The 22,385-nt window shown below is 61.4% G+C and overlaps 2 protein-coding genes across 2 annotated transcripts; one reads left to right on the top strand and one right to left on the bottom strand.

Moving 5' to 3' along the window:
* The first annotated feature begins 140 nt into the window (after positions 1-140).
* SMARCC2 (SWI/SNF related BAF chromatin remodeling complex subunit C2) lies at positions 141-19,275 on the top strand. The gene is given in 30 exon segments (XM_077192695.1): positions 141-368; positions 509-628; positions 3,603-3,688; positions 3,987-4,068; positions 4,190-4,282; positions 4,380-4,449; positions 5,419-5,488; positions 5,570-5,645; positions 5,732-5,863; positions 5,947-6,062; positions 6,145-6,269; positions 6,364-6,423; positions 6,503-6,540; positions 6,745-6,875; positions 6,976-7,047; positions 7,134-7,247; positions 8,853-9,006; positions 9,137-9,232; positions 9,528-9,647; positions 9,794-9,856; positions 10,710-10,968; positions 12,280-12,441; positions 13,677-13,741; positions 13,815-13,944; positions 14,023-14,189; positions 15,232-15,366; positions 16,519-16,846; positions 17,726-18,051; positions 18,054-18,147; positions 19,054-19,275. Coding segments are annotated over 30 exon segments (3,678 nt in total). The 5' UTR covers positions 141-257; the 3' UTR covers positions 19,137-19,275.
* A 318-nt stretch (positions 19,276-19,593) lies between these two features.
* Positions 19,594-21,959, bottom strand: MYL6 (myosin light chain 6). The gene is made up of 3 exons (XM_077192691.1): positions 21,753-21,959; positions 20,391-20,468; positions 19,594-19,809 (listed from the first exon to the last, which is right to left on the bottom strand). The coding sequence occupies exons 1-3, from the start codon at positions 21,922-21,924 to the stop codon at positions 19,781-19,783; spliced, it is 279 nt and encodes a 92-aa protein (XP_077048806.1). The 5' UTR covers positions 21,925-21,959; the 3' UTR covers positions 19,594-19,780.
* Between the last annotated feature and the right edge of the window lie 426 nt (positions 21,960-22,385).

The following is a 22,385-nucleotide window of genomic DNA, read 5'->3' as shown; positions in this document are numbered from 1 at the left end:
GGCAGCGGCGGCGGCGGGAGCGGCAGTGCGGGAACGGGACGGCACCAAAGGGGGCGGCGGGGCTGTAACAGCGAGCGGGGCCGGTGCGAGCGGCGGGGACAGCGACCGGGAGCGGGGACAACGGGGACAGCGGGATCGGGGACAGCGGGAACGGGGACAGCGACCGGAGGCGGCGGCGGGCGCGGCAGTGGCGGCGCGGGGCCGGCAGGGGGCGGCAGTGGCGGGCGGAGGCGGCGGCGCGGCCCGGCCCGCTCAAGATGGCGGTGCGGAAGAAGGACGGCGGCCCTAACGTCAAGTACTACGAGGCCTCGGACACCGTCAGCCAGTTCGACAACGTGCGGCTGTGGCTCGGCAAGAACTACAAGAAGGTAAGTCCGCGGAAACGCGGCGCCGCCGCCCGCCCGCCGCCGCCACGCCGGGCCCGGCCTGTCACGGCGCCGCCGCCGCCATCGCGCCCCCCCCTCCCCTCAGCGGCCGCGGCGGCCGCGCTGAGCCCCCGGCCCCGCAGTACATCCAGGCCGAGCCCCCCACCAACAAATCGCTGTCGAGCCTGGTGGTGCAGCTGCTGCAGTTCCAGGAGGAGGTGTTCGGCAAGCACGTCAGCAACGCGCCCCTCACCAAGCTGCCGGTGAGAGCCGCGGGGGGACGCGGCGGGACACGGGGACACCGCGGCCGGGACCCCTCGGGGCGGCTGGGGGACACGCGGGGAGATGGGGGCGAGGATCAGAGCAGGGGGTGTGGGGATGGAACCTCGTGGATCCGCGGAAGAGTCCCAAAGAACGGGGGACAAAGCCCAGATTGGGGAGAGCGCCCCAAAGATGTGGGGACAGCAGCCCACAGGGCTGGGGACATGGCAGGGACAAGGCTCAGAGCTGGGGACATGGCCCTGGTGAACAGGGACAAGGCTCAGAGCAGGAATGGTGTCCCCAAGGGGCAGGGATGGACCCTCATGGATCAGGGGTGAGCTGGGGAAGAGCCCCAAAGAATGGGGGACAAAGCCCAGGTTGGGGACAGCACCCCAATATCCAGGGAAGGTACCCCAGTAGTCAGGATGTCCCCTCAATGCCCGGGGACAGAGCCCCAGGGATTTGGGGACATGGCCCTGATGACCCTGGGACAAGGCCCCAGTGTCCCCAAAAACCTGAGGACAAAGCTCAGTGGGAACGAGGCCCCAGAGCCCCCAAAAAAGGCCCCAAAGGACAGGGGACAAAACCCTGAGTGGGGACAGCACCCCAGTACCCAGGGACAGCATCTGAGCATCAGGAACACAACCCCAGTATTTGGGGACAGGGGTCACAGTGAGGTGGGGACAAGGCCTGAATGGGGACAGCATCCCAAAAATGCAGGACCAGCACCCCAAAGCTCGGGACAGAGCCCCAGTGGAAAGGGGACAGGGACAGTGATGACCAGGGGCAAGGTCCTGAGTGGGGACAGTGTCCCCAAAGGGCTGGGGACAGCACCCCAATACCTGGGGACAGCCCTGGGGACAGCCCTGAGCAGGGACAGCACCCCAATACCTGGCGACAGCCCTGGGGACAAAGTTCTGAGCAGGGACAGCTCCCAGAGCCTCAGGGACGTGGCCCTGGTGACACCGTTCAGCATTCAGGTGGCTTTGGGGACAGCAGCTGACCATGGACAGCAGCCAGTGCCAGTGCCCTGGTCAGGGACATGGCCTGGAATGCTGGGGACACTGCTGGGGACTCTGGGACACTGTCCTGCTGGGAGCTGTCCCCAAGGACCTGGGGACAATGTCCCCACGCAGGGACAGAGCACGGCAGGGACAGAATCCATGGGGGCACTGCCCAAAGGACACCAGGACAGCCCCCAAAGGACCTGGGGACAGTGTCCCCACACAGGGACAGAATCCAAGGGGACACTGCCCAAAGGACACCAGGACAGCCCCCAAAGGACCTGGGGACAGTGTCCCCACATAGGGACAGAATCCATGGGGACACTGCCCAAAGGACACCAGGACAGCCCCAAAGGACCTGGGGACAGTGTCCCCACACAGGGACAGAATCCAAGGGGACACTGCCCCAGGGACACCAGGACAGCCCCAAAGGACCTGGGGACAGTGTCCCCACACAGGGACAGAATCCATGGGGACACTGCCCAAAGGACACCAGGAGAGCCCCAAAGGACCTGGGGACAGTGTCCCCACACAGGGACAGAATTCAAGGGGACACTGCCCAAAGGACATCAGGACAGCCCCCAAGGACCTGGGGACAGTGTCCCCACACAGGGACAGAGCACGGCAGGGACAGAATCCCAAGGGGACACTGCCCCAGGGACACCAGGACAACCCCAAAGGACATGGGGAAAGTGTCCCCACACAGGGACAGAATCCAAGGGGACACTGCTCAAATGACACCAGGAGAGCCCCCAAGGACCTGGGGACAGTGTCCCCACACAGGGACAGAATCCAAGGGGACACTGCCCCAGGGACACCAGGACAGCCCCAGAGGAACTGGGGACAGTGTCCCCACACAGGGACAGGTCCCCAAGTGGGGACAGTGCTACAGCACTTCAGGGACTCCATCCCAGCTTGGGGACCTGGGAGAGGGGATGGCACCCAGACAAGGGGATGGCACCCAGAATTTGGGATGTCACCCAGACAAGGGGATGGCACCCAGACAAGGGGATGGCACCCAGACATGGGGATGGCACCCAGAATTTGGGATGTCACCTAAACATGAGGATGGCACCCCAACAAGGGGATGGCACCCTATGAGGGGTTGGCACCTAGACAAGGGGATGTCACCCCAACAATTGGGTGTCACTCAGACATGGGGAAGTCAACCAGACCCGGGGATGTCACTCAGACATGGGGATGTCACCTAAATATGGAGATGGCACGCCAACAAGGGGCTGTCACTTAAATGTGGGGATGGCACCCCAATAAGGGGATGGCACCCTATGAGGGCATGTCACCCCAATGAGGGATGTCACCCCAACAAGGGGATGTCACCCCAACAAGGGATGGCACCCAGACATGGGGATGGCACCAAGACAAAGGGGTAGCACCCAGACACGGGGATGTCACTCAGACACGGGGATGTCACTCAGACATGGGGATGGCACCCAGATATGAGGATGTCACCTAGGCATGGGAATGTCACTCAGACATGGGGATGGCACCCAGACAAGGGGATGGCACCAAGACAGAGGGATAGCACCCAGACATGGGAATGTCACTCAGACACGGGGATGGCACCCAGACAAGGGGATGTCACCCCAACAAGGGGATGGCACTCAGACATGGGGATGGCACCAAGACATGGGGAAGTCAGGCAGACACGGGGATGTCACCCCAACATGGGGATGGCACTCAGACATGGGGAAGTCAGGCAGACATGGGGATGTCACCCAGACACGGGGATGTCACTCAGACACGGGGATGGCACTCAGACATGGGGATGTCACTCAGACACGGGGATGTCACCCCAGCATGGGGATGTCACTCAGACACGGGGATGGCACCAAGACAAAGGGATAGCACCCAGATATGAGGATGTCACTCAGACACGGGGATGGCACCCCGAGGAGGAGCTGTCCCCCCATCAGGACGCTGTCCCTGTCCCCTGACCCCTCTCCCCTTACAGATCAAATGCTTCCTGGATTTCAAGGCGGGGGGAGCCCTGTGCCACATCCTGGCAGCCGCCTATAAATTCAAGAGCGACCAAGGATGGTGAGCACGACCCACCTGCACCCATCGGGGTCCTGGGGGGCTCCCTGGGCTGGGGGGGGGTCCCTGGGGTGGGGGACAGGGGTGGGGGTCCCCTCCTTGGGGGTGGTTGTGGGGTTGTCACCTCCAGAGCAAACGGGCGCTGGGATGTGTCCCCCTCCCCTTTGTCACTGTGGACCCTGATAGGGTCCAGACAGGTGTCCCAGTCCCTCCCCCCTCCCCAAATTCCCCAAATGTGGGGGTGCTGACGAGGAGACCTGAGCTGTGGCTTTCATGAGAGTCGCTCTTTTCTTCCAATAAGGCGGCGTTTCGATTTCCAGAATCCCTCGCGCATGGACCGCAACGTGGAGATGTTCATGACCATCGAGAAATCCCTGGTGCAGGTAAGAGCCCCAAACCCCAAACCCCAATCCATCCACACCCCAAGAACCCCCTCCTTGTGTCCCCCCTACCCCACTCCTCGATTCACAGCTTTGCTCTCACCTTCCCTCCCTCCTTCCCCAGAACAACTGCCTGGCTCGGCCCAACATCTTCCTGCACCAGGAGATCGAGCCCAAGCTGCTGGGGAAGCTCAAGGACATCGTCAAGAGGCACCAGGTGGGTGGCACTGCCAGGCTGGGGGGGTGGCACGGGGTTCATGCCAATATTTAAGCCTGGATTTAACCCTGGGTTCATCCCCCTGGCTGTCACACAGGGCACCGTGACCGAGGACAAGAGCAACGCGTCCCACATCGTGTGCCCCGTGCCCGGCAACCTGGAGGAGGGTGGGTGCAGGAGGGAAGTCTGGGGTGTCACAGGGGGCCCCAGGGGTGCAGGAAGGAAAGTTTGGGGTGTCACAGGGGGCTCCAGGGGGTCACAGGGGGCTCCAGGGGTGCAGGAGAAGAGTTTGAGGGGTCGTGGAGGGCTCTGGGGGTGCAGGAGGGAGTTTTTGGGCTGTCACAGGGGGCCCCGGGGGTGCAGGATGGGGTTTTGGGGGGCACAGAGGGCTCTGGGGGTGCAGGAGGGGTTTTGGGGGGCAGAGGGGGCTCTGGGTGTGGGGTTTTGGGGGGCACAGAGGGCTCTGGGGATGGGGTTTTGGGGGGCACAGAGGGCTCTGGGGGTGCAGGAGGGGATTCGGGGGGCACAGGGGGCTCTGGGGATGGGGTTTTGGGGGGCACAGGGGGCTCTGGGGATGGGGTTTTAGGGGGCACAGGGGGCTCTGGGGATGGGGTTTTTGGGGGGCACAGGGGGCTCTGGGGGTGCAGGATGGGGTTTTGGGGGGCACAGGGGGCTCTGGGGATGGGGTTTTGGGGGACACAGGGGGCTCTGGGGATGGGGTTTTTGGGGGGCACAGGGGGCTCTGGGGATGGGGTTTTGGGGGGCACAGAGGGCTCTGGGGATGGGGTTTTGGGGGGCACAGGGGGCTCTGGGGATGGGGTTTTGGGGGGCACAGGGGGCTCCAGGGCATGCAGGATGGGGTTTTGGGGGCACAGGGGGCTCTGGGGATGGGGTTTTGGGGGGCACAGAGGGCTCTGGGGATGGGGTTTTGGGGGGCACAGAGGGCTCTGGGGGTGCAGGAGGGGGTTTGGGGGCACAGGGGGCTCTGGGGATGGGGTTTTGGGGGGCACAGGGGGCTCTGGGGATGGGGTTTTGGGGGGCACAGGGGGCTCTGGGGATGGGGTTTTGGGGGGGCACAGGGGGCTGCAGGCTCCCCAGGACCCCCGCTCAGCCCAGCCCGTCCGTCTGTCCCGCAGAGGAGTGGGTCCGGCCCGTCATGAAGCGTGACAAGCAGGTGCTGCTGCACTGGGGCTACTACCCCGACAGGTGAGGGGGGGATGAAGATTTCGGGGACCCCCCCCCCCCTGTGTGTCCCCCCCAAATCTAACCCTGTGTCCCCCTCCCAAGCTATGACACCTGGATCCCGGCCAGCGAGATCGAGGCGTCCGTGGAGGATCCCCCCACACCCGAGAAGCCCCGGAAGGTACCGGGGGGGAACCTCCAGGTTTGGGGGGGGCAGCTGGAGCTCCCCCCTTCTCTCCCTGACCCGGCCACTGCCCTGGGCTGCAGGTCCACGCCAAGTGGATCCTGGACACGGACACCTTCAATGAGTGGATGAACGAGGAGGATTACGAGGTGACGGACGAGAAGAGCCCCGTGACCCGCAGGAAGAAGATCTCGGCCAAGACGCTGACAGATGAGGTCAGAACCAGCTCAGAGCCCTCTGGGGAGGGGTTCTGGGGGGGTCTCACCCTGCTCAGCTGGAGCCCCACGGTGCCCCCCAGGTGAACAGCCCCGACTCGGACCGGCGGGATAAGAAGGGGGGGAACTACAAGAAGAGGAAGCGCTCGCCCTCTCCCTCGCCCACCCCCGAGGCCAAGAAGAAGAACGCAAAGAAGGGGTGAGCTGGGGGGGTTTGGGGGGTCTGGGGGCGTGGGATTTCAGCCTGGGCTCGGCGGTGATGGGGGTCTCTCCCTTGGCAGACCCTCCACCCCCTATAACAAATCCAAGCGTGGGCACCGCGAGGAGGAGCAGGAGGACCTGACCAAGGACATGGACGAGCCCTCGCCTGTCCCCAACGTGGAGGAGGTGACCCTGCCCAAAACAGGTCAGTGTGGGGGGGGCAGCAGCCACCCCCCCCCGGGGTCCCCAGCAGTGTGGGAGGGGTCCCCAGGGTGCTCAGCACCACTTTCCCCCCACAGTCAACACCAAGAAGGACTCGGAGTCAGCACCGGTCAAGGGGGGCACCATGACAGACCTGGGTGAGTCTGAGGAGCCACAGCAGAGCCCCGGGACCCCCAGCCTGGCAGTGCCCAAACCCACCCCTGTCCTCCCTTCCAGATGAGCAGGAAGATGAGAGCATGGAGACAGCTGGCAAGGTGAGCCCAGGGAAGGTGGTGGTGATGATCACCCGCTTCTCTCTCATTCCTTGTCCCTTTTTTGGGTACAGAAACTCTTTTCTGCCCTTCCCCTCATCCCTGGGGCTGCAGCCGCGGCTCTTGGTCTCATCCTGGTGTGGGTGAGGATGATGAAGGGCACTCAATGGAGTCTCTTTGCCCACGGGGTGCTGCTCTGTGGGGCAGGACGAGGAGGAGAACGGCGCGGGCAGCAAAGGGGAGCAGGCCAAGAACCCCGACCTGCACGAGGACAACGTGACAGAGCAGACCCACCACATCATCATCCCCAGCTACGCCGCCTGGTTCGACTACAACAGGTACAGCCAGCCCTGCTGAGGGGGCCTCCGGAGGCGCCCTTCATCGCCCGAGGATGAGGAGGCTGCTCCCAGAGCCCTCCCCGAGCCTCTCCTCCCGCAGCGTCCACGCCATCGAGCGCCGCGCCCTGCCCGAGTTCTTCAACGGCAAAAACAAATCCAAGACCCCCGAAATGTGAGGCCAAAGCCCCTCTCCGTGCCCACCCACACCCCCCCACCCTGGGGCCGTGGCCGGTGCTGAGCCCCCCGTGCCCCCCACAGATACCTGGCGTACAGGAATTTCATGATCGACACGTACCGGCTGAACCCGCAGGAGTACCTGACCTCCACGGCCTGCAGGAGGAACCTGGCCGGGGATGTCTGTGCCATCATGCGGTGGGTCCGGCTGGGGGCTGGCCTGGCACCTCCTGGTGCTGCCAGGGGGCTGGAGATCCCGGGGTTTGGGGGTTGGTTTGGTACCCACATGGTGCCAGGGGGCTGGAGATCCCGGGGTTTGGGGGCTGGTTTGGCACCCACATGGTGCCAGGGGGCTGGAGATCCTGGGGCTTGAGGGCTGGTTTGGTACCCACACGGTGCCAGGGAGCTGGAGATCCTGGGCTTTGGGGGCTGGTTTGGCACCCACATGGTGCCAGGGGGCTGGAGATCCTGGGCTTTGGGGGCTGGTTTGGTACCCACATGGTGCCAGGGGGCTGGAGATCCTGGGCTTTGGGGGTTGGTTTGGTACCCACATGGTGCCAGGGGGCTGGAGATCCTGGGATTTGGGGGCTGGTTTGGCACCCACATGGTGCCAGGGGTCTGGAGATCCTGGGCTTTGGGGGTTGCTTTGGTACCCACATGGTGCCAGGGCTCTGGAGATCCCGGGCTTTGGGGGCTGGTTTGGCACCCACATGGTGCTGGCAGGGCTCTGGAGATCCCAGGGTTTGGGGGCTGGTTTGGTACCCACATGGTGCCCGGGCTCTGGAGATCCTGGGCTTTGGGGGCTGGTTTGGCACCCACAGGCTGGCAGGGTCCTGGAGATCCTGGGCTTTGGGGGCTGGTTTGGCACCCACAGGCTGGCAGGGTTCTGGTGCTGATAGGGCTGGGGGTCACTGTGGCACCCTGGTGCTGCTGGAGGGTCACCATGGCACCCCAGATGTGGCAGGGGTCACTGTGGCACCCTGGAGGTGGCAGGGGGTCAGTGTGGCACCCCAGAGGTGGCAGTGGGTCGATGTGGCACCCTGGTGCTGCTGGAGGGTCAGTGTGGCACAGTGCAGCTGGCAGTGGGTCAGTGTGGCACCCTGCTGAGTGGTCACCGTGGCACCCTGGAGGTGGCAGGGGGTCGATGTGGCACCCCAGATGTGGCAGGTGCCCCTGGGGCCGGGGGATCATTTTGGCACCATGGGGGTGGCACGAATCTTAGTGCCAGTGGTGTTGGGGGGTCCACACCAAAGGTGTGGCACCATGGCACAGGGGGGCTCAATGTCACCATGGCACAGGGGTGGCCAGTGTCACCCTGGCACAGGGGTGGCCAGTGTCACCACAGGGGTGCTCAGTGTCACCATGGCACAGGGGGGGTCAGTGTCACCACAGGGGTGCTCAGTGTCCCCCTGGCACTGGTGGCTGCCCACTCCCGTGTCACAGGGGTGCTCAGTGTCCCCCTGGCTGCCCACTCCAGTGTCACAGGAGGGTGCTCAGTGTCCCCCTGGCACTGGTGGCTGCCCACTCCCGTGTCACAGTGTCCCTCTGGCATTGGTGGCTGCCCCCTCCCGTGTCACAGGGGTGCTCAGTGTCCCCCTGGCATTGGTGGCTGCCCCCTCCCGTGTCCCAGGGGTGCTCAGTGTCCCCCTGGCTGCCCACTCCAGTGTCACAGGAGGGTGCTCAGTGTCCCCCTGGCACTGGTGGCTGCCCCCTCCCGTGTCCCAGGGGTGCTCAGTGTCCTCCTGGCTGCCCCCTCCCGTGTCCCAGGGGTGCTCAGCGGGCTCTGACCCCCTCTCCCCGCAGGGTCCACGCCTTCCTGGAGCAGTGGGGTCTCATCAATTACCAGGTGGACGCCGAGAGCCGCCCCACGCCCATGGGCCCCCCGCCCACCTCCCACTTCCACGTTCTGGCCGACACCCCCTCGGGGCTGGTGCCGCTGCAGCCCAAGACGCCCCAGGTGGGTGCCGGGGGCGGCCGCCCCGCCGAACCGCGACCCCCCCCTGCCGCCGCCCGGTCCCCGCGCGGGGGCCGGGAGCGGGGTGGGGCGGGGGGTGGGGGATGCACAGCTTCGATCCGTGGTGCCTCAGGGCCGGCAGAGCGACGGCGACGCCAAGACGGGCCGCAAGAGCAAAGAGATGGAGGAGCTGGTGGTCAGCGAGACGGTGAAGGGCAAGCCGGAGCTGGTAGGCGGCTCCTTGGGGGTCCGTGCCCCCCGCGTGCCGCTGTGCCGAGGAAGGCTCCTTCCCTCCTCCTCCTCCTCCTCCTCTTCCTCCTCCCCCTCGCATGCCGCCCTGCCCCCGGGGAGCAGCGACGCGGTGGGGACGCCGTGATGGGGACGGACACGCACCGTGATGGGGGATTGGGGGACACGCACCGTGACAAAAAGGCTTCTCCGGGCCACCGGGGAGGAGGGGACACGCCGATGTCCTGCCCCGCGGGCCCGGCCCAGCGTGTCCCCTGTCCCCCATCCCGCAGCAGCCCAGCTCGGCCTCGCAGCAGATGCTGAATTTCCCGGACAAGGGCAAGGAGAAGCCGGCGGACATGCAGAACTTCGGGCTCCGCACCGACATGTACACCAAGAAGAACGTGCCCTCCAAGGTGGGTGGGCGGGCACCCCTGGGTGGGTGGGCACTGCCTGGGTGGGTGGGCGGGCACCCCTGGGTGGGTGGGCACCCCTGGGTGGGCGGGCACCGCCTGGGCACCCCCCCCGGCCCCTCATCCTCCTTGTCTCTCCCGTCGTGCAGAGCAAAGCGGCCGCCAGCGCCACGCGGGAGTGGACGGAGCAGGAGACGCTGCTGCTGCTGGAGGTGTGTGGGGACAGCTGGGGACAGCAGGGGACAGCAGGGGACAGCGGGGAATGGAGGGACTCAAGGGGATGTGAAGACCTGAGGGGATTTGGGGACAGGGAAATGGGGATGGGACATGGGGACAGGAGATGTGGGGACAGGGAAATGGGACAGGGAAATGGGGATGGGATGTGGGGACAGGAGATGTGGGGATGGGAAATGGGGACAGGGGATAGGGGATGTGGGTGTGGGGACAGGAGATGTGGGGACAGGGATATGGGGCCAGGGGCTATGGGGCCACGGAGGTGGGGAGAGGGGATATTGAGACAGAGGATGTGGGGACAGGAAAATGGGGACAGGGATGTGGGGACAGGAGATGTGGGGACAAGCAGGGGTTGTGGGAACCCGAGGGGATTTGGGGACAGGGGATGTGGGGACAGAGAACATAGGGACAGGGATATGGGGACAGGGGACATGGGGACAGGAGATGTGGGCATGGGATATGGGGACAGAGAATACAGAGACAGGGGATGTAGGGATGGGAGATGTGGGGACAGGGGATTTGAGGACAGGGGATGTGGGAACAGGGGATGTGGGGACAGGGAAATGGAGACAGGGGACGTGGGGACAGGGGATGTGGATTTGGGGACAGAGGAAATAGGGACAGGGGACGTGGGGACAGAGAATATAGGGGCAGGGAAATGGGGACAGGGAATGTGAGGACAGGGAAGTGGGGACAGGGGATGTAGGGCCAGGGATATGGGGACAGGGGCTATGGGGAGAAGGGATGGCACAGGGAATTTGAGGACAGGGAAGTGGGGACAGGGGATGTAGGGCCAGGTCTGCCTGACCCCTCTGAGCCCCGTGCCCCCAGGCCCTGGAGATGTACAAGGACGACTGGAACAAGGTGTCGGAGCACGTGGGCAGCCGCACGCAGGACGAGTGCATCCTGCACTTCCTGCGCCTGCCCATCGAGGATCCCTACCTGGAGGACTCGGAGGCCTCCCTGGGCCCCCTGGCCTACCAGCCCATCCCCTTCAGCCAGTCCGGCAACCCCGTCATGAGCACCGTGGCCTTCCTGGCCTCCGTGGTGGATCCGCGCGTGGCCTCGGCCGCCGCCAAATCCGCGCTGGGTAAGGGAGGGCGGGGAGGGTGGGCAGGGGCTGGGGAGGGCTGGGGGCACGGGGATGTGGGGAGAGGGGATGGGGATGTGGGGAGAGGGGATGGGGATGGGGATGTGGGGAGAGGGGATGGGGATGGGATATGGGAGAGAGGAGAGGGGATGGGGATGTGGGGATGGAGATGTGGGGAGAGGGGATGGGGATGTGGGGAGAGGGGATGGGGATGCGGGGATGTGGGGAGAGGGGATGGGGATGTGGGGAGGTGGGGAGAGGGAATGGGGATGTGCAGATGTGAGGAGAGGGGATGGGGATGGGATATGGGGAGAGGGGAGAGGGAATGGGGATGTGGGGAGGTGGGGAGAGGGGATAGGAATGTGGGGATGGAGATGTGGGGAGAGGGGATGGGGATGCGGGGATGTGAGGAGAGGGGATGGGGATGTGGGGAGAGGGAATGGGGATGAGGGGAGAAGGGACAGGGGATGAGAATGTGGGGATGGAGATGTGGGGAGAGGGGATGGGGATGTGGGGAGTGGATGAGTCCTACAGGGAGAGGGGACAGGGATGTGGGGAGAAGGGACGGTGAGGAGTGAGTGAGTCCTATAGGAAGTGGAATATTGAATCCTATAGGGAGAGGGGACAAGGACTGTGGGGAGTGGGTGATTCCTATAGGGGGAGGGAGAGGGGACAGGGATGTGGGGAGAGGGTGAGAACTATAGGAATTAATAAAAAAAAAATAAAAACTATAGAATTAATCCTATAGAGAAAGGGGACAAGGACTGTGAGGAGTGGATGAGTCCTATAGGAAGTGGAATATTGAATCGTATAGGGACTGGGATGTGGCGAGTGGGTGAATCCTATAGGAATTGGAATTAATCCTATAGGGAGAGGGGACAAGGACTGTGAGGAGTGGATGAGTCCTATAAGTGGAATATTGAATCCTATAGGGAGAGGGGACAAGGACTGTGAGGAGTGGATGAGTCCTATGGCATGACGAATATGGGGAGAGGGATGAGCCCCATAGGGGTTCCTATAGGGGAATGGGAAGACTGTGACAGGGCTGAGTCCTATAGGATATCCCATAAGGAAACAGGGTCAGTCTGATGGGGAGAGGGATGAGGAGCATGGGGAAACCACCAAATCCTCTGTGGAGATTCCCCTGGGGACATGCAACACCTCCCACGGGGACGGGATGAGCCTTCCAGAACCTTCCATAACCAGCCAGGACCAGCCCGGAGGGTCCAGACCGAGCCCCCCACGGGCTGTTTGGGTCTGGGGGCTCCGGGGGATGCCTGCGGGGGTCCCGCTGAGGAACTGTGCCCGCAGAGGAGTTCTCCAAGATGAAGGAGGAGGTGCCCACGGCGCTGGTGGAGGCTCACGTGCGCAAGGTGGAGGAGGCAGCCAAGGTGACGGGCAAGGCCGACCCCGCCTTCGGGCTGGAGAGCAGCGGCATCGCCGGCACCGCCTCCGAGGAGCCCGAGCGCATCGGTCAGAGGGGCCGGGGGGCTGGGAAAGGGGGACTGGGGGGCTGGGGAGGGCTGGGAAAGGGGGCTTGGGGGGCTGGGGAGGGCTGGGAAAGGGGGACTGGGGGGCTGGGAAAGGGGGCTGGGAAAGGGGGCCTGGGGGGCTGGGGAGGGGGTCTGGGGGTCTGGGGAGGGAGTGGGGGGGATGGAACAGGGGGTCTGAGCCACTCATGGGGGTCTGGGGGGGATGATGGCACTGGGGTCGGGGCCAGACAGGGGATGGGAAGGGGCTCAGGAGGGTCTGGGGCGGGGGTAGCACCGGGGTCAGGGCCGGACAGGGGCTCACAGGGGCCTGAGTGGGATGGAATAGGGGGTCTGAGCCACTCATGGGGGTCTGGGGGGGATGGAACAGGGGTTGGGGCCAGGCAGGGGATGGAAAGGGGCTCAGGGGGGCCTCGGTGGGATGGAACAGGGGGTCTGAGCCACTCACAGGGGTCTGGGGGGGATGATGGCACTGGGGTCTGGGCTGGGCAGGGGATGGGGAAGGGGCTCAGGGGGGTCTGGGGGGGGATGACAGCAGGGTCTGAGCTGGGCAGGGGGCTCAGAAGGGGCTCAGAGGGGTCTGGGGCAGGGGTGGCACCGGGATCTGAGCTGGGAAGGGGCTCACAGGGGCCTGGATGGGATGGAACAGGGGTCTGAGCCACTCACAGGGGTCTGGGGGGGATGGAACAGGGGATCTGAGCCACTCATGGGGGTCTGGGTGGGATGGAACAGGGGGTCTGAGCCACTCACAGGGGTCTGGGGGGGATGATGGCACCGGGATCGGGGCCAGACAGGGGATGGGAAGGGGCTCACAGGGGTCTGGGGGGGATGGAACAGGGGTCTGAGCCACTCACAGGGGTCTGGGAGGGATGATGGCACTGGGGTCGGGGCTGGGCAGGGGATGGGAAAGGGCTCACAGGGGCCTGGGTGGGATGGCACCAGGGTCTGGGGGTGTCCTGAGGGCATGGGGGGAATGGCAGCGGGGTCTGAGCAGTCAGGGGGCTGGGGAGGGGCTCCTGGGGGTCTGGGGATGGTGGCACCAGGGTCTGGGGTGGGCAGGGGCTCCCGGGGGTCTGGGGATGATGGCACCAGGGGTCTGGGGTGGGCAGGGGCTCCCGGGGGTCTGGGGATGATGGCACCAGGGTCTGGGGTGAGCAGGGGCTCCCGGGGGTCTGGGGATGATGGCACCAGGGTCTGAGGCCGGGTTTGTATCCCCAGAGGAGAGCGGGGCCGAGGAGGCGCGGGCAGAGGCGCAGCCGGCCGAGGAGAAGAAGGAGGCGAAGGTAAAAGGGGTCTGGGGGTTTGGGGGGCAAACAGGGCAGGATTTGGGTGCCCACGGTGCTGATCCTTCCCCAGGAACCCCGGGATGGCACCGCCGAGGAGGAACCCAAGGAGAAACCCGGGGAAACGCCCAAGAAGGAGGAGGAGAAGGGCAAGGAGGTGGAGGGAGAGAAGGAGCCCGAGAAGGGTGACAGTGACAGCACAGGTGAGCGAGGACCCCGCAGGGCTGAGAGGGGACACTGCTCCCCTCGTGGCACTGCTGACACGGCCCCACCTTGCACAGGGGAGCCCGAGAAGGACAAGGAGGTGAAGGAAGGGCCGGATGAGGCGGCCAAGGAGCCCGCGGAGCCCGAGGCCGAGCGCAAGGCCAAGGTGGAGCGCGACATCGGCGAGGGGAACCTGTCCACGGCCGCCGCCGCCGCCCTGGCTGCGGCCGCCGTCAAGGCCAAGGTGAGGCCGGGCTTCCTGCAGCATTTCAAGGGAAATCTCCAAACCAGGGCCGGGTTTATGGATAGTTGGGTGGTTGGGGTGAGTGTGTAGGGGAGCAGCACCCTGTAGGAGGTTGGTGAGTAGGGGGAAGATGATGAGGGATGTTAAAATCAGGGCTCGTTTGTGTCCTTTTTTGTCTAAGGGGCATTTTTAGTTGTTTTTAGGTTGTTACAATTACTTACAATTTTTAGTTGTAACTAGGTTGATAAATCATAGCTGGAGGGTTGAGAGTCGGTTACTAATTCATGGATGGTCTAGGGATGGTGGTAGGAGAGCTGGGAATGTTACTGAGGTGAGGATTAGTGGGATTCCTAGGAGAGATGGGCTCGAAAATTGGTCAAAGAAGCTGAAATTCATGGTCAGGTTCAGGGGGTAGAGCTTGGAGCCATGGCTTGCTAGAGGGGGGATTTATTGATACAAACGAGAGAAGTTTGGGTGGGATAATTAAAAGAGAAAGTGAGTCATGAAGTGAGCATGATAAAAAAATCTCCTATAGGGAGAGGGGGACAGGGATGTGGGGAGTGTAGGGAGTCCTGTAGGAACAGGAATGAATCCTATAGGGAGAGGGGATAAGGACTATGGGGAGTGGGTGAGTCCTATAGGGAGAGGGTGAATCCTATGGGGAGAGGGTGAATCCTATAGGGAGAGGGCACAGGGATGTGGGGAGAGGGTGAATTCTATAGGGAGAGGGAGAAGGGACAGGGATGTGGGGATGTGGGAAGTGGATGAGTCCTATAGGGAGCGAAATATTGAATCCTATAGGGAGAGATGACAGGGACTGTGGGGAGAGGGGACAGGGATGTGGGGAGAGGGTGAATCCTATAGAGAGAGAGTGAATCCTACAGGGCGAGGGCACAGGGACTGTGGGAGGGGATGAATCCTATAGGGAGAGGGCACAGGGATGTGGGGAGAGGGTGAATCCTATGGGGAGAGGGTGAATCCTACAGGGCGAGGGCACAGGGACTGCGGGGCCCCCTGAGCCGTCCCCGTTGTCACCTGGCAGCACCTGGCGGCCGTGGAGGAGCGCAAGATCAAGTCGCTGGTGGCGCTGCTGGTGGAGACGCAGATGAAGAAGCTGGAGATCAAACTGAGGCACTTCGAGGAGCTGGAGACCATCATGGACCGCGAGCGAGAGGCCGTGAGTGCCCCCCGAGCGTGGCACCGCCCCCGCGTGTCCCCGCCCCCCGAGCGTGGCACCGCCCCCCGAGCGTGGCACCGCCCCCCGAGCGTGGCACCGCCCCCCGAGCGTGGCACCGCCCCCCGAGCGTGGCACCGTCCCCGCGTGTCCCCGCCCCCGAGCGTGGCACCGCCCCCCGAGCGTGGCACCGCCCCCCGAGCGTGGCACCGCCCCCCGAGCGTGGCACCGCCCCCCGAGCGTGGCACCGCCCCCGCGTGGCCCCACCCCTCACGTGAAAAGCGCCAATCGCTTGCATATAAAATTTTAAAAGTTTAATAGTTATAAAATTATATATTTATACTTTATAAATATATAGATATATATAAATATACAAATATATATTTATATATCTTTATAAACTATAAATATAGTTTATAAAGATATATATATATATGTATTTTTACATATTTATAAATGTATATTTATATATCTATAAACTATAAATATAGTTTATAAAGATATATATATGTATTTTTTTATATATTTATAAATATAAGATATATAAATACAGTTTATTATAATAGTAATGCAGTTAGAGTAATAATAATTTGGACAATTAGAATTAGGACAAAATGAGACAATAGAAACAAAGAGTTACAGAATCTATACTCTATAGAGTATATACATATGTTATATATATGTTAGGTATATATTATATATTATATATAGTATCCAAATTTTATATAAATAATATATGTATTCAAATTTTATATATATATTTGAATACTAATATAATATTCAAATTCTAACACAACACATATAATATTCAATTTTCTCTCTATATAAATATATAAATATATAAATATATAAATATATAAATATATAAATATATAAATATATAAATATATAAATATATATTAATTTATTACTCAAAATCTCACACAACACATACACCATTCAAATTTTTATATAAATATTTTACATAAATATTTTACACTTTTTAATTCAAATATATATAATATAATATAATATAATATAATATAATATAATATAATATAATATAATATAATATAATATAATATAATATAATATAATATAATATAATATAATATAATACAATATAATATTCCCCCGCCTGCCTTTTCCCCCCCTCATTTCCCCTTTCCCTCCCAGCTGGAATACCAGCGGCAGCAGCTCCTGGCCGACCGCCAGGCGTTCCACATGGAGCAGCTGAAGTACGCGGAGATGCGGGCGCGGCAGCAGCACTTCCAGCACCTGCAGCAGCAGCAGCAGCAGCAGCAGCCCCCGCTGCCCCCCGGGGCACAGCCCCTGCCCGGTGCCGCTGCCGGTGCCCCCCTGGCCCCCGCCGCGCACCCGCTGGCGGCGCCGCCCGCCCCCAGCATCACCGAGCCCGTGGTGGGGCAGCCCCCGCTGCCCGGGGCGCCCCCGCCGCAGCCGCCGCCGCCGGTGCCCCCGGGAGCCGCCCCGGCCGTGCCGCACGGTGGGTGCGGGGTGGGCGGGGCAATGGCGGGGGTGGGCGGGGCACCCGGGGGGTGTGGCAAGGGGGGCTTGGGGGAGTGGTGAGGGGTTGGGGTCTCATTGGTGCTGGAGGTTTAGGGGTTGGGGTCTCGTTGGTGCTTTGGATTTGGGGTGGTTGGGGCTGGGGGTCTCACTGGGGGTGAGGATTTGGGGGTGAGGGTCTCACCGTGCCCTCTCCACACCGAGTGGTGCCTGATTAAGGGTGGGGGTCTCACGATGTTCTCCCCATAAGGGTGGGGGTCTCAGTCTCCCCTCTCCCCATTGCCCCAGCACTGAGGGGTGCCTGAATAAGGGTGGGGGTCTCACTGTGCTCTCCCCATAAGGGTGGGGGTCTCACGGCTCTCTCCCCATAAGGGTGGGGGTCTCACGGTGCTCTCCCCACACCGAGGGGTGCCCGATTTAGGGCGGGGGTCTCACTGATTAAGGGTGGGGGTCTCACTCTCGCTCTCCCCCCATTGAGGGGTGCCCGATTTAGGGCGGGGGTCTCACTGTGCTCTCCCCATAAGGGTGGGGGTCTCACTGTGCTCTCCCCACACCGAGGGGTGCCCGATTTAGGGCGGGGGTCTCACTGTGCTCTCCCCCCATTGAGTGGTGCCCGATTTAGGGTGGGGGTCTCACTGTGCTCTCCCCATAAGGGTGGGGGTCTCATGATGCTCTCCCCACACCGAGTGGTGCCCGATTTAGGGCGGGGGTCTCACTGATTAAGGGTGGGGGTCTCACTCTCGCTCTCCCCCCGTTGAGTGGTGCCCGATTTAGGGCGGGGGTCTCACTGTGCTCTCCCCACACCGAGGGGTGCCCGATTTAGGGCGGGGGTCTCACGGTGCTCTCCCCCTCCCCTCAGCCCCGGTGGTGCCGTTCCCCGGGCAGCAGCCGCCGCCTCCTCCGCCCTCTCAGCTCCTGCCGGGGACCCTCCCCGGCGGCACCGGCAGCAGCAGCGGCAGCAGCGGCAGCAGCAGCGGCCACCCCTCCGTGCCCGGTAATGCCAGCCCGGCCGTGCCCCCCGTGCCCCCAGCATGGCTAACCCCCCCCCTCCCATGGGCGACCCCTTCCCCGCTAACCCGCTGCATGGGGGGGCCCTGGCCGGCAGCATGGGGAGGGGGCTGCCCCCCAACTCCCACCTTCATCATCATCATCATCACCACCACCACCACCACCCCGCGGCGCTGGGCTCGGGGGGCTCGGGGGGCTCGGCCGCCGCGCACAGCCCCGCCATCGTGGCCGCCGTGCAGGGAAGCCTCCTTCCCACCGCCGGCCTCGTCGCAGGTGAGGAACCTGGGGGGAATTCCGGGGAAATCCGGGGAGAGTGCTGAGGAAACTTTGGGGGGATTTTTGAGGAGATTTTTGGGGAATTTTTGAGGAGATTTTTGAGGAAATTTTGGAATTTTTGAGGAATTTTTTAGAGAATTTTTGAGGAATTTTTTGAGGAAATTTTTAGAAATTTTTGAGGGAATTTTTGAGGATTTTTTGGGGAATTTTTTGAGGGAATTTTTGAGGAATTTTTGAGGAAACTTTGGGGAATTTTGTGAGGAATTTTTGAGGAGATTTTTGAAGGAATTTTTGAGGAAATTTTTGAGAAAATTTTGAGGAATTTTTGAAGAAATTTTGAGGAATTTTTGAGGAATTTTTTGAGGGAATTTTGAGGAATTTTTTAGGAAATTTTGGGGAATTTTTGAGGGAATTTTGAGGAATTTTTTAGGAAATTTTTTGGGGAATTTTTGAGGAAAATTTTGGGGAAATTTTTGAGGAAATTTTTGAGGACGTTTTTGGGAATTTTTGAGGAAATTTTGAAGAAATTTTGAGGAAATTTTGAAGAAATTTTTGAGGAAATTTTTGAGGAATTTTTTGCGGAATTTTTGAGGAAATTTTGAGGAAATTTTGGAGGAAATTTTAGGGGAATTTTTGACGAAATTTTGGGGAATTTTTGACGAAATTTTGAGGGAATCTATGGGACATTTTGGGTGTGGAGGGAGGGGGAAAGGGGGCGGCGCTGCTCTGTGCTCTCTGCCCCCCCCCTGCCCGCCCTCCCCTCTCTGTTTGTTGGTTGACGCCCCCTCCCCTCTTTGTGTGTTGGTTGCCGCCCCCTCCCCTCTTTGTGTGTTGGTTGACGCCCCCTCCCCTCTTTGTGTGTTGGTTGACGCCCCCTCCCCTCTTTGTGTTCTCTCCCCGCAGACCAAGGCCCCCCCCTGCAGCCGGAGCCCATCTCGGTGCCCACCCCCAGCTCGGTGCCCACCCCCGTGCCCCCCACCCAGTGAGGCCCCCCCAGCCCGGAGGACGCTGCCGCAGCCCCGTCCCCGCCCCCGCTCCTCAAAGGACCCTCCCCGACCCTTCCTCCCCTTCCTCCTCCTCCTCCTCCTCCCCTTCCTCCAGCTTTGGGATTTTTTTATGATCGTCCCGGATTTTATTTAAGTGTTGGTCTCCCGGGGGGGGGCCCCTGCTTCACCCCCCCCCCCGGTTATTTATGAGACAGCTCCGATCCCACCTGGCACATGGGCATTTCCCCCCCACCCCTTCTCCAAAAATCCCTTCCTCTTCCTCCTCCTCCTCCTCCCTTTTATGGTTTTGTTTTGTTGGTTTTTTTTTGGTTTTTTTTTTTCGTTTCTTTTTTTAAAAAACCAATAAAAAGAAAAATTCCAAGTCCCGGGGCGGGAAGAAGAGGCCTGGTGGTGTTGGGTCTGTCTGGAAGGTGGGGAGGGGGCACCACGACCACTCTTGAGCCTTTCTCTGATTTTATTTGATGCTGTGGAGCAATAATTTAGCCGGTGGGGCTGAGGGGAGGGCGCTCGGGGGTGACAGAAAAATGAGGGAAAAAGGCACAAAATCGAGTGAGGACGGGACGAGATAATGAGATAATGAGAGGGGAGGGGGGGGGAGTGTACAAAATAATGGGGAGGGGTCTTCATCCACTCAGCACCATCCGGACCAGCTCTGCGGAGAGAAGAGAAAGAGGAGGGGATGTGAGGAGGGGTCTGCCGAGCCCCCCAACCCCAAATCCCGGAGAGAAGAGGCAGGAAAACCAAAAGTCAAAAACGGCTGAAGAGCTCAGGGAGGACCCAGCAGCCCCGAGGGAGGGCAGGGGGGGGGCTCCTTCCTGCAGCCCCCTCCCCAAAACCAGCCCTGGCACGCAGGGGGGGCTCCATGCAGAGAGGGGCATGCGAGGGGGGAGGACCAGGCAGCCTTTTTTAAATTTTATTTTATTTTTTTTGCTTTTTTTTTTGGAAATATTAAAAAAAAAAGAAAAAAAAAAAAAAAGACACCAGGGCGCAGCAGGAGGAAGAAAAAAACAAAAAAAAAGGAAGGAATGAGAAAAAATTCAAAAAAAAAATTAAAAAAATTGAGGAGGGGGCTCGGGGAGGGGGAGGCGTTACCCCTGCAAGGCGTCACCCTGACAAGATGTGTCTCACAAAGGCTGGGGGAAGGAACAGACATGATGGTCAGGGAGGGGGTGGGGACGTGGGTGACCCCCCCCGGGACCCCCCCAGGACCCCCCCGGGACCCCCGGGCCTCACCCTCGTAGTTGATGCAGCCGTTGCTGTCCTCGTGTCCGGCCACCAGCTGCTCCACCTCCTCCTCGGTCATCTTCTCACCTGGGGACAGGGGGGGTCACCCTGGGCTGGGGGGGAACTCTGGGGGTCTCCAGGGATGGGGGGGGGCACTCGGGGGTCTCCAGGGATTGGGGATGGGGGGGGCACTCGGGGGTCTCCAGGGATGGATGGGGGGCGCTTTAAAACCTCAGGTTGGGGTCAACAGGATCCTCCTGGCAGCACCTCTGGGACCCTCAGGGTACCCAAACCCCTCCTAGCAGCACCTCTGGGACCCCCAAAGTACCTTTGGGACCCTCAGGGCACTCAGACCCCACCCCTGGCAGCACCTGCAGGACCCTCAGTGTACCCAAATCCCGCCTGGCAGCACCTCTGGGACCCTCAGGGTGCCCAAATTCCCCCCTGGCAGCACCTTTGGGACCCCTGAGGGCACCCAAACCCCTCCTGGCATCACCTTTGGGACCCCTGAGGGTACCCAAACCTCCCCTGGGAGCATCTTTGGGACCCTCAGGGTGCCCAAATCCCCCCTGGGAGCATCCCTGGGACCCCTCAGGGTGCACAAACCCCTCCTGGCAGCATCTTTGGGACCCCCAAGGTACCTTTGGGACCCTCAAGGTACCCAAACCCCCTCCTGGCAGCACCTCTGGGACCCTCAGGGTACCCAAACCCCTCCTGGGAGCACCTTTGGGACCCTCAGGGTGCCCAAATTCCCCCCTGGCAGCACCTGCAGGACCCTCAGGGTACCCAAATCCCCCCTGGGAGCATCCCTGGGACCCCTCAGGGCGCCCAAATCCCCTCCTAGCAGCACCTTTGGGACCCCCAAAGTACCTCTGGGACCCTCAGGGCACCCAGAGCCCCCCCCTGGCAGCACCTCTGGGACCCCCAACACTCCAGAACCCCCCATCTCACCACCTCCAGAACCCCCAACCCCCTGAGACCCCATTTAGGAGACCCCCACACCTCGGGGGCTCCATTCCCCACCCCTCTGAGACCTCCCCAGACCCCCATTTAGGAGACCCCAACCCCCTGAGACCCCCAATTTCGAGGTCCCCAACCCACTGAGACCCCCCAGACCCACATTTAGGAGACCCCACACCCAAACCCCCAGGACCCCACACCTTGGGGGCTCCATTCCCCACCCCCCTGAGACCCCCAGACCCCTCATTCCAAGCTCCCCAGACCCCTCATTTTGAGCTCCCCACACCCCTGCACACCCCCAGACCCATTTCGACTTCTCCACCTCCCTGAGACCCTCCAGACCCCCCAGTTTCAAGATCCCCACCCCCATTTCGGGGTGCCCATGCCCCTGCAGCCCCCCCAGCCCCTCACCCAGGGTGACGAGGACGTGGCGGATCTCAGCCCCCATGACGGTGCCGTTGCCCTCCTTGTCGAACACCCTGAGCCCCTCCACGTAGTCCTCGAAGCAGCCCTGGTCCTTGTTCTTGGCGATCGTTTGCATCATGGGCAGGAACTGCTCGAAGCTCAGCGTCTTCACGTTCATCTCTGAGCACGGGAAGGGTGGGTGGGGGGCTTTTCCAAGGGTGGGGGGGATTTTCCAGGGGGTTTTGCGGGAGGGGAAGCATGGGGTTGAGGGTGGGGGTCTCATTGGGGGTGTTCTCTGCAGTGCTCAGGGGTGGGGGACTCTGGTGCTGAGGGTTTGGGGGTGGGGGTCCCACTGGGGCTGAGAATTTGGGGTGAGGGTCTCTGGTGCTGAGGGTTTGGGGCTGGGGGTCTCTCTGGGGGTATTCTCTGCAGTGCTCAGGGGTGGGGGACTCTGGTGCTGAGAGTTTAGGGGTGGGGGTCTCTGGTGTTGAGAATTTGGGGTGGGGGTCTCAGTGAAGCTGAGGGTTTGGGGTGGGGGTCACTGGTGCTGAGGGTTTGGGGCTGGGGGTCCCACTGGTGTGGAGGGTTTGGGGTCTCACTGGAGCTGAGGGTTTGGGGTCTCACTGGTTCTCTCTGCAG

Source organism: Agelaius phoeniceus, chromosome 35 (assembly GCF_051311805.1).
Source record: "Agelaius phoeniceus isolate bAgePho1 chromosome 35, bAgePho1.hap1, whole genome shotgun sequence".
In the NCBI taxonomy this organism is placed as follows: domain Eukaryota; kingdom Metazoa; phylum Chordata; class Aves; order Passeriformes; family Icteridae; genus Agelaius; species Agelaius phoeniceus.
The sequence above is the reverse complement of the archived record's forward strand: the minus strand, read 5'-3'. Positions and strand labels throughout refer to the sequence as shown.